Source organism: Crocuta crocuta, unplaced genomic scaffold (genome assembly GCF_008692635.1).
Source record: "Crocuta crocuta isolate KB4526 unplaced genomic scaffold, BGI_CrCroc_1.0 scaffold153, whole genome shotgun sequence".
NCBI classification, from domain to species: domain Eukaryota; kingdom Metazoa; phylum Chordata; class Mammalia; order Carnivora; family Hyaenidae; genus Crocuta; species Crocuta crocuta.
In genome coordinates, this window is record NW_027529525.1 from 3,072,139 (window position 1) to 3,084,373 (window position 12,235).

The 12,235-nt window shown below is 35.9% G+C and overlaps 1 protein-coding gene across 1 annotated transcript in view; it reads left to right on the forward strand.

The window, feature by feature from the left end:
- The window catches only part of LY75 (lymphocyte antigen 75), a 101,860-nt gene that overhangs the window by 75,225 nt on the left and 14,400 nt on the right, over positions 1-12,235 (forward strand). The window contains exons 26-28 of the mRNA XM_077761010.1: positions 3,044-3,209; positions 5,819-5,986; positions 8,985-9,101. Coding sequence (XP_077617136.1) covers positions 3,044-3,209; positions 5,819-5,986; positions 8,985-9,101 — 451 coding nt within the window. The remainder of the gene's footprint in view (positions 1-3,043; positions 3,210-5,818; positions 5,987-8,984; positions 9,102-12,235) is intronic.

Below are 12,235 nucleotides of genomic sequence, written 5' to 3' on the forward strand. Positions count from 1 at the left end.
CTGAAGCATTTAGCTATAATTAATAAGTTTTTTTTCAATAAAGCTATAGTAAAAAAATAATAAATAAGGCTGTAGTATTTCTGACAGCACTGTAGGTCACTTTTGCCTCCATTCTAGGTCTTCTATATAATAATCTGATACTCTGCTCACTGAGATGTATTGAAGGGGAAGATATAGGGCTGGTATGTGAGGCTGCATACATTATACTCTGCATAGGGGGTGCCATTTACAAAGATTGTGAACTCTGCCCCCTGCATCTGCACAGTGCATGACTGGTGAAGCCCTAGTTAGATAAATGTTACCTAAACCAGTATTCTCTACTTTCAGAGAGAGGGTAATTGACAGAGAAAGACAGAAGAGTACATTGCATTGTGAAGCAAACCTAAGTTATATATACCTTGGGAAAACCCTCAGTATACCAATGTGGCATATACCAAAATGGTTTTAGCACTGCATGGAAAAAATGTGATTGACAGTGATTTAGTCCTAGTACACACCCAGAGTCAAACTCGAGAATGGGTGAAAAAATTTAAAATAGACTCAGAAGTAAACATTACTTTGTTTGATTCATTACCACTAGCATTTTCTAGAAGCTTAGTATTTAGAAATTGCTTGAATAATGGTTTCTCTAAGACTTCCAGGTCAAGCCAGATCATTGGCTTGAACTGGTTTTCAAGACTTACTTTATCAGTTCTTTCATAACATTGTATTCATTTATTTCCTCTTCATTGTTTGGGACTATGTGAAACCCATCATTGTGTCTCTTGTGAGGGTAGTAATAAGTTATTACATTTCCTAGTTTCAATCACCTTTAACCTTTTGAAACAAAAGCAATACTGTCCCTGTAGAAAATTTGTAAATTTATAGTAAATTTTTTAAAAAGAAAATGAGAATCATCTATAATCACCGTACCTAGTGATAAATATGATTTAATAATCTGGTATATATCCCTCAAGATTTTTCTATGTACACATGTATATTTTTAAGATTGAATCATACTGTTTTGTTACTTGTTACTTGCCACTTAAGGATTTTGACCTTATTTCTTATCCTATTTTCTATTTGTACTTATGTTTCTCTTTTTCCTTTCACTCTTTAACATATTCTATGTGGCTGTTTATTATGTATTTGCATAAAGTGCCTTAAATCTTTGGAACATGGACTGGATACATTTTACATTGAAAGCAACAGAAGGGTATTTAAAGATTTTAAGCCTGGTAGTGACAATATCAGATTTTTACTTAAGAAGAATTATACTGGCAGAGGGTGGGTAAGGAAGTGAATAGTCTAGAGATTTCTTATAGAAATTCATGCAGGAAATGATGTTGGCCTGAACTAAGGCCGGCGGCAGTTCTGGGTTATTTATCTAAAGTTTGGAGTGTGGCAGTGGCAGTGGGTCACTCACGTACGTAGATTGTAAGCATATAGAAAAAGAGGAAGTTAAGAAGGCTTGGGAACTGGGTGAATCATCCACATGAACATTAATGTCTGTAAGTCAATGGTTGGACCATTGGGGTATCTCTTCAATGAATATCAGGTGGGAACAGAGAGGCAAGTCCTCAGTGAATGTCAGAGAGAGGCATGGAATCTGGGAGCTTGCATAACCTCAAAGGAAATGACTGAAAGAGTTATCCCATTCTCCTAGTCCTGTGGTATCTGAGAATGGAAAAATAAACAGCCTTCCCCCTGGGTATTGAAAGGAACTTATTCCTTTGGAAAAGACAGGTTTTAATTAATTTCAATTAAGGTCAAGAATTTAGTAAAGAGGCACTTACAGTCTTAATAAAGAGAGATCACATTCAGCAGAGATTGAGGGGGTGGTGATTTATCTATGAGGAATAGAAGGTCCAAAAGCCCAGATTCCTGGGTTAGTGTGAGTGCAACAAAGGTGAAGGAATCCAGGGTAATACTAAGTACAAGAAACATCCCTTGGCCAAAGGAGCACATTTGAGGCCATGGGGCTTAGGCCACAAGGTTACAACTAGAACTCTGGGGGGAGAAACAGTTTTCAGAATGAAATACTTGGTGGTGTTGAAGCCTGAACATCTTTGCTATTTATGGTTCAATAAGGATACAGTGTGTGGCCTTTGCCCAATATTCCAAATATACCAGTGATACAGAATCACCTTGGGCCTCAGGACAGCTTAATTCACTGGGTCACTGTATAAGGGCTGGTGCTCTAGCAGCACCTTGGGGAAGCTCAAACAGGTCTGTACCCTAGACTTTTGTACCTATTTTGTAAAGCCTCTCTCAAGATGGTGTTTGGTCAAACCCTTGTCAGGATGTAAAGATAGATGTTCACTGACTTTTAGTTCACAATAGAAGTTAGTGAATGAGGAAGCTTTTCGATAAAGACAAGTATAAAAACAGCAGTGTGAGATCCGCAAAGCCTGAGTCAGAGTTAGAAGGGAGAGAGCTAACATTTATATAGTTCTTTCTGTGTACCAGTTGGCCATAGAGTTACATGTTTTACACGTTACCCCACTAATTCTAGCCCTGAGAGGTTAAGGGTCATATTTGTTTAATAGATGAGGGGATGGAAATCTGGCAAGGTAAACTAAAATCAATAACTAATAAGGGGCTGAGCCAGAATTCAAAACTAGATATGCTTAGCTCCAGAGCCTATGTTCTTTCCACTACTACATAATTGTTTTTCTGACTTCCAACAATGAACAGTTCCAATTAAGTGTGAGGCAGCCTAGCATAATGGCTCAGGCCATGGACTCTCGTGCCTGATGGCCTGGATTAGAATCCCAGCACTGCAGTATTCATTCTATGTGACTTTGGGCACACTACATACCTTCAGTTTCCTCATCTGTGAAATAAATGTAATAGTTCCTATCTCACATGGTTGTTAGGAAGATTAAGTAAGTTAATCTTTGCAAAGCACTTAGAACAGTGCCTGGCACATGGTAAGTGCTATGTAACTATGTGCTAAATATAAGATAAAATTAAAAGTTATTAGATTGAGCAAGAGGGTAATATAATACAAAGGAGATAAAGTGAAGTATTCCCACTTGAACTGTATTTCTGCTGCTTATAGGATGAACTCAACTATGGCTGGTCAGATGGGAAACATCTTCAATTTAGTCGCTGGATTGAAAATAATAAGCAACTTGAAGACTGTGTAATATTAGACACTGATGGATTCTGGAAAACATCTGATTGTGAACATAAGCAACCAGGTGCTATTTGCTACTATCCAGGAAGTATGCTAATTTTAAATATTTTAATTTATGGAGGGTGGTTTTGTAAACTCTGGTTTTGAAATAATAATCATGTCCTTTTCTACAACAAAATTTGTTGCAAAAATTTGTATTCAGGTAGAATTAGTATATATTAAACACTTTGTTATTGATTTATTGTTTTATCCATGTTATATCTTTATTTTTGTCAGTTGACAATGGTACTTGACCTTTGAGTTTTAAATCCCTGTTACCCTCATTTTGTTTATATTTTGTGTTTGTGTTCTATAGAAAGTTCATATTTGTAGGAATTATTTTTAGTAATTCTTATTATCAACAACTAATCTTTCTTTTTAAGAGTCACTGCTAAGATTCATTTGTTTGCAAGCTCAAGCCAGCTTAAGCCAAAGGGACACTTACATCCTCAAAAATAAGGATATAGCTGAGCCTCATGAGGAATGGGAATCAGAAACTGAATGGAATCTGGAACCCAGAGATAACTGTCTTCCACCTACCCTTTATGTTTCTCTCTGTGGATCTGCACTCTTCTTTTTATATACTTTCTGCTTCTCTCTGTGCATGGTAAAACATGGCAGCTCCCGAGCTTTCAATTATAGCCATAACTAGAGATGAATTGACTATCCCTAATTTACACTTCCCAAATTCTTAGAGAGAATCTGATATGCCTAGTGAGGTATGCAGTCTCTAGTTGAGTCAGAGTAAAGTGGTTTTACAACTGCCAGGGGCCCACATTTGTGTGTTTGCTGTAGAAAGAAAATATTACTTCCCAAAAGGAATCGTTGCAAGCTGGGAGATATACTAGATAGTTTCTACTGCATATTAAATCTGTTTGTTGGCTTTGAGTAGAATATATCTGTGTTGACACATAGACCAATGGAATAGAATAGAAAACTCAGAATTGGACCCACAGATGTATGGCCAATTAATCTCTGACAAAGCAGGAAAGAGTATCCAATGGAAAAAAGACAGCCTCTTTAACAGATGGTGCTGGGAGAACTGGACAGCAACATGCATAAGAATGAAACTAGACCACTTTCTTATACCATACACAAAAATAAACTCAAAATGGATGAAGGACATGAATGTAGACAGGAAACCATCAAAGCCCTAGAGGAGAAAGCAAGAAACAACTTCCTTTACCTCAACTGCAGCAATTTCTTACTCATCACATGTCCAAAGGCAAGGGAATCAAGAGCAAAAATGAACTATTGGGACCTCATCAAGATAAAAAGCTTCTGCACGGCAAAGGAAACAATCAGCAAAACTAATAGGCAACCAATGGAATGGGAAAAGATATTTGCAAATGACATATTGGATAAAGAGTTAGTATCCAAAATCTACAAGGAACTCACCAAGCTCCACACCTGATAAACAAATAATCCAGTGAAGAAATGGGCAGAAGACATGATCAGACACTTCTCTAAAGAGGACATCCAGATGGCCAACAGACACATGAAACCATGCTCAGCATCCCTCATGATCAGGGAAATACAAATCAAAACCACACTGAGATACCACCTCACGCCTGTCACAGTGGCTAAAATGAACAAATCAGAGGACTCTAGATGCTGGCGAGGATGTGGAGAAATGGGCACCCTCCTACACTGTTGGTAGGAATGTAAACTGGTGCAGTCCCTGTGGAAAACAGTGTGGAGGTTCCTCAAAAAATTAACAATAGAACTCCCCTATGACCCAGCAATAGCACTGGTAGGAATTTACCCAAGGGATACAGGACTACTGATGCATAGGGGCACATGTACCCTAATGTTCATAGCAGCACTTTCAACAATAGCCAAATCATGGAAAGAGCCTAAATGTCCATCAACTGGCAAATGGATTGAGAAGATGTGGTTTATGTATATAATGGAATAGTACATGGCAACGAGAAACAATGAAATCTGGCCATTTGAAGCAATGTGGATGGGACTTGAGGGTGTTACGCTAAGTGAAATAAGTCAGGCAGAAAAGGACAGATATCATATGTTTTCACTCATATGTGGAACAGGAGAAATTTAACAGAGGACCATGGGGGAGGGGAAGGGAAAAAATAGTTAAGGAGAGGGAGGGAGGCCTGCATCAGCTCTCTGCTGATAGCACGAAGCCTGCTTGGGATTCTCTCTCTCTCTCTCTCTCTCTCTCTCTCTCTCTCTCTGCCTCTCTATCGCTTGTGCTTGCTCTCTCTCTCTAAAAGTAAATAAACATTAAAAAAATTAAAGTTAGAGAAGATACCAGTAACCAGAAACTTGAAGATGAGTTCTCAAAGTAATAGTTAGGTGCCTATTATTAATATCCTTGTATAGTCTCTGAGGTTGCCCCTTGTTTTTGAGGTTTGGTAATACTGGAAGACAGAAAGACATTTAGCTTAATAGCACTTCATGTTTTATATTCTCTCACTCATTCCACAGCAGAGGAAAGTAATTATGTTAAATAAACTCCTTCCTACAGAAACCCAGTTAAGAGGTCACATTATATTTGAGTATAAACAGAACAAACATCATTTGGCTATTATTTATTGGCTTCCTGAATATTTCCTACAAATCAAGTCTAATTACTCTGAACAGGATTTAAATTTACATCTAAAATTAGAATTCTTACGATTGTCATTTTTTTAGATGAGACTGAAAAAGAGATCAAACCGGTTGACAGTGTCCAGTGTCCATCTCCTGTTCTGTCGACTCCGTGGATACCATTTCAGAACTGTTGCTACAATTTCATGATAGGAAAGACTAAATATAAGTCAGTAACACCAGATGAAGCTCATTCTACATGCCAGAATCTGAGTAAGTATCTTATGTGGTCATTGCATTTATTCATTAAAAAAGCAATTCTCACCCGAATGTGTTACAAATATTTTTAATTAGTACTAGTGACTAGATTTCAAAAATACTCATCTTCTAATTTCTACATGATCAACAAAAAGTATTAAAATCTGTGTTTAGTTAAAATGGATAATATAGGAGTTATTTCTTTACCTATCCATTAGAGAACTAGTCTGTCTTTACATGGATAAACAAAATGAGTTCTACTTTAAAAGACACAAAAATGACACTAACAAGCAGAGAACTAGGTGTTCAACCAAGCTAGGCTGCAGGCAAAGTGAAAATAGGCAAACGTGGGTGGCTGAAATCTCAGGTAAGTAATAAAAAGCAAAGAAAAGCTCTGCTTAAAAGAAATGCGTATTTCACACTTGTAACTCTCAGGACTCTTCAGATATTCCCCGTGAGATCCACTGAGGCTTTATGACTTCTCTGCAGTAGACCTGGGAACTGTGGGAAGTTCATTTTTTTTTAATTAACTTTTTAAAATTTACATCCAAGTTAGTTAGCATATAGTACAACAATGATTTCAAGAGTAGATTCCTTAAAGCTCCTTCCCATTTAGCCCATCCCCCTTCCCAAACCCCTCCAGTAACCCTCTGTTTGTTCTCCATATTTAAGTCTCTTATATTTTTGTTCCCCTCCCTGTTTTTATATTATTTTTGCTTCCCTTCCCTTATGTTCATCTGTTTTGTATCTTAAAGTCCTCATTGAGTGAAGTCATGTGATATTTGTCTTTCTCTGACTGACTGCTTTCGCTTAGCATAATACCCTCTAGTTCCACCCACGTAGTTGCAAATGGTAAGATTTCCTTCTTTTTGATTGCCGAGTGATACTCCATTGTATATATATATACCACATCTTCTTTATCTATCCATCCATCGATGGGCATTTGGGCTCTTTCCATACTTTGGCTACTGTTGATAGTGCTGCTGTAAACATTGGGGTACATGTGTCCCTTTGAAACAGCACACCTGAATCCCTTGGATAAATGCCTAGGAGTGCAATTGCTGGGTCATAGGGTAGTTCTATTTTTAATTTTTTGAGGAATCTCCATACTCTTTTGCAGAGTGGCTATACCAGTTTGCATTCCCACTAGCAGTGCAAAAGAGATCCTCTTTCTCCACATCCTCACAAGCATCTGTTGTTGCCTGAGTTGTTGATTTTAGCCATTCTGACAGGTGTGAAGTAGTATCTCATTGTGGTTTTGATTTGTATTTCCCTGATGATAAGCGATGTTGAGCATCATTTCATGTGTCTGTTGGCCATCTGGATGTCTTCTTTGGAAAAGTGTCTGTTCATGTCTTTAGCCCATTTCTTCAATGGATTATTTGCTTTTTGGGTGTTAAGTTTGATAAGTTCTTTATAGATTCTGGATACCAACCCTTTATCTGATATGTCATTTGCAAATATCTTCTCCCATTCCATCGGATGCCTTTTAGTTTTGCTGATTGTGTCCTTTGCTGTGCAGAAGCTTTTTATTTTGATGAGGTCCCAATAGTTCATTTTTTATTTTGTTTCCCTTGCCTCTGGAGACATGTTGAGTAAGATGTTGCTGCAACCAAGGTCGAAAAGGTTCTTGCCTGCTTTCTCCTTGAGGATTTTGATGGTTTCCTGTCTTACATTTAGGTCTTTCATCCATTTTGAATTTATTTTTGTGTATGGTGTAAGAAGGTGATCCAGGTTCATTTTTCTGCATGTCGCTGTCCAGTTTTCCCAGCACCACTTGCTGAAAAGATTGTCTTTATTCCATTGAATATTCTTTCCTGCTTTGTCAAAGATGAGTTGACCATACATTTGTGGGCCCATTTCTGGGTTCTCTGTTCTGTTCCATTGATCTGAGTGTCTGTTCTTGTGCCAGTACCATGCTGTCTTGATAACCACAGCTTTGTAATACAGCCTGAAGTCTGGGATTGTGATGTCTCCTGCTTTGGTTTTCTTATTCAAGATTGCTTTGGCTTTTTGGGGTCTTCTCTGGTTCCGTACAAATTTTAGGATTGTTTCTTCTAGCTCTGTGAAGAATGCTCGTGTTATTTTGAGAGGGATTGCATTGAATATGTAGATTGCTTTGGGTATTACTGACATTTTAATGATATTTGTTTTTCCTATTCAGGAGCATGGAATATTATTCCATTTTTTTGTGTCTTCTTCAATTTCCTTCATCAGTTTTCTGTAGTTTTTAGTGTATAGATTTTTCACCTCTTTGGTTATGTTTATTCCTAGGTATTTTATGGGTTTTGGTGTGTGGGAAGTTCTTATGGAAAATATCAAACTATTATTACCAAAAGTGTGCTCTGTAGAAACTAGTCTTGAGAGATAGTCTACAAGAAAGAATCCTTTGAAAAAGAGCAAGATTGAGAAACACTACATGTCATTGCTTCCTTTTAGACATTTTGCATAAACTTTAAGAAATACAGGCATAAATGAACTAGTTTAACTTTGTTTAATTAATGTTTGTGATATTTTTATCCATCTAGTCTTTTTCTGAGAAATTCTTGCTAATTTTCTGAGGAAGACCCTTTGGGAAATATTAAACTTTTATAACCCTAATATAAGAGTGCTCTATAAGGAAAAAAAAGAACTATCATATAGACCAGCCAAGAGGTTTTATTCACTATAGTTTTTGACAGTGTGTCTTTACCAATATAAATTTGTACCAATTTAAAATAAGATTTAAATGGGGGAAAAGTGAAGTTAATCAATGTTTTAAATTCTCTACTCAGCTACTAGTTTTACACTAGTCTATAATTGACATCAGAATGTCCAAATTTAACATCAAAATATTTGAAGACTTATTAATCTATTCATTTTAGTACAATGAGATAGTTTTAATTTATACATCTGTCTTATTTTTCAATATTGTTTTAAAGTTTATTAAACTAGGAAATAAAATTTTCTAAATCTATCAAGGAATTCTAGATAAGTAATTATTAAAATCATCAACTTTTTTTTTATTTAACAGATCCAAAATCACATGTTCTGAGTATTCGAAATGAAGAAGAGAATAACTTTGTTCTTGAGCAACTTCTGCACTTGAATAATATGGCTTCATGGGTCACATTAGGTATAACTTATGAAAGTAAGTTATAAATCTGCTGATTTTCTTTATTTATAATCATACTTTATTATAAATTACTTATCAAGCTACAAAATTATATTTCTTCAAAGTATATGTTTATCAATATACAAAATTACAATTATTTACTTAGGAGAACTTATATAAAGACTAGATATTTTTGGATCTCTGATCTGCCATTAAAATGCCATTGCCACTGAGTTTAGAGTCAAATGTTTTCTCCACCATTCCTTCTATCAATTTAAGACTAACTAAAAATGACCACACTGCCACAGAAATCTTCCATATTTATTTTATAACTCTCCTAAGTATATGGGATAAGTGAGAATGGAATTATACTTCTATTAATGTTCCATCTTTCAGTTTACAGCATTGGTTTGGGGTATACGTTAGAAAAATGAGAAACAGTCTGACAGCGGGATAGAATATTTGAAATTGGGACTGAATATCACAAGTCCGAAATTTTTTAAAGCACAGACCCTAATTACAGGCCAATTTAGAAAAATACTTACAGATGTCCTGAAAACCATAGAAGTTTTGGAATTAAGAAAAATGTCACTCTGGGGCATAATACATCAAAAGCATACATTTACCCAATAAAAGGGTGGGCCTTACTAGGAGATAAGGGACAATGATAGACATAGACAGAAGCTAAATTACTCAAATATGACCATTTTAAAAATAGCCTTCCCTTGCTATCTAAGCTGACTCTTTCTGAGAGTTGCTAAGGATTTTCTTAAATATTTATGGCTTGCAGATGAGATTACAAAAATTAAGTCTTACCTAATTACAATAGGTAAGACTTAGTTGCCAATTGAAGATGAATTCATCATAATAGGACGTAAGTGCCCAAATCTTTTCTCCAATGACACTTGAACACCCTTAAAATTAAGAAGGCAAAAAAAAAAAAAAAGAAGAGAAACTAGGTGTAAAGTTCCCAGACTATACGTGAAAATGACTGAGGAAACTAATGACCACACCCAGGATACAGAGATTTCAGTTTTAAATTCGATATACCTTGTTAGTTATATTATCAGAAAGAACTCAAAATGTATTCTGTATTCTGAAAAGCATTTTCAGATCTGTAGACTTCCTTTTAGTCATCTTAGCTTCTTTTATAAATTATATGAGTAACAGGATTTCTAACTAAAATATATAGAAATATGAGTGACATATAGAAAGATGTTTCAAGTAAACAGCAAGTTTAGTTTAAATCTAATTCTTACTGGCTTGATTCACATCCATATATCTTTAAATTACTTTAATCTTAAATAATATTTAATTATATATACCACCTATACAAAAGATTTTGTTTTTTTAACAAGTTCAGATTTTTAGAAAACAGGGCCATGAATAGAAATTACTAAAAGAAGCCACTTGTCAGCTGAAAGATACTTCAAGCCAAGTGAAAAAGTGACCCTTTTGTATAACAACTTTAGAAGTTTATTGCTGCCCATCATATTGTCCAGACAATTGTGACTTTAACATTTGGGGAGAAGAAAAGAGGAACTGAGAGACATGAGGTGATAGAAAGCAGCAAGCAAGAACCAAATCATATGTACAGTATTTCTAGCATGTCTTTGCTGCAGGTAGATGTTTAGGTATACTTCCTCAGAAGATGGTAATCAGGAAAGCTACAAACAATCAGGACAACAATGGGTATGTGTACCTTATAATTATATCACTCTTTATGCCAATTTATAATTTTAATAGGCCTACAACTTGTTTTTCCAAAAGCTTTAATAAGATATATTCCCATATCATACAATTCAGCCATTTAAGATGTACAATTTAATGGCTTTTAATACAGTCACAGAGTTGTGCAGGTATCACTACCCCAAAAAGAAACATCATACCCCTTAACACTCCTTCCTCATTCCCTAACCCTCTCCCAACTCCCAGCAACTACCTATCTATTTTCTGTCTTTACAGATTGCCTATTCTACACATTTTATATAAATGAGATCATACAATATGTGATTCTTTTTGGGACTGGCTTGTTCCACTTAGTATTTATGCATGTAGCACTGTAGTGTGTATCAGTATATTAGTCCTTTTTATGGATGAATAATATTCTACTGTATGGATATATCATTTTTTTCATTGTGAATAATGTCACTATAAGCATTCATGTACAAATTTCTGTGTAGATGTATATTTTAATTTATCTTGGGTATATACCTAGGAGAATTGCTGGGTCTTTTTTTAATCCTTTGAAGAACTGACAGACTGTTCTTCTAGGCTGCTATACGATTTTCCATGCCTTCCAATTTTTCTTTTTTTTTTCTAAATTTTTTTTATATTTATTTCAAGGAGAGAGAAAGAGAGACAGCGGGAGCGGGGGAGGGTCCGAGAGAGAGGGAGTCACAGACTGAAACAGGCTCCAGGCTCTGAGCTGGCAGTCAGCACAGAGCCCGATGCGGGGCTGGAACCCACGAACTGCGAAATCATGACCTAAGCGAAAGTCGGACGCTTAACTGACTAAGCCACCCAGGCGCCCCATACCTTCCAATTTTTCTATGCCTGTGCCAATACTGCTTTTTACTCTCTTTTATTGTGACCACCCTAGTAGTTATGAAGTGGTATCTAACTGAGGTTTTTATTTCATTTTCCTGATAACTGAGCCACTCAGGTGCCCCAGATCCTTATCCATTTTTTAATTATTTGTCTTTTTATACATTGTTGAGCAATAAACATTATATATTCTGGTTGTACATTCCTTGTCAAATAAATGATTTTTAAATCTTTTCTCCCATCACTTTATTTTTTGGAAGTAATCTCTACTCCCAAAGTGGGGCTCGAACTCACAGTCTCAAGATCAAGAGTCGCAAGTTCCCCCAACTGAGCCAACCAGGTGTCTACCCCTCATCACTTTCTTGATAGTATAATTTGTAGCACAAAACTTTTTAATTTTAATGAAATCAAATTTATCTATTTTTTATCACATGTGCATATCTAGAAGCCTTTGCTTACCCTATGGTCATAAAGACACACTCCAGTGTTCTAAGAGTTTTATAGTTTTAGCTCTTACCTTTAGGTCTATGATCTATTTTGAGTTAATTTTATATACGATAAAAGGAAAGGGTCAAATATATGTTAGATTGACATAAATGTGCACAATTGCGTACGGCTTAGAT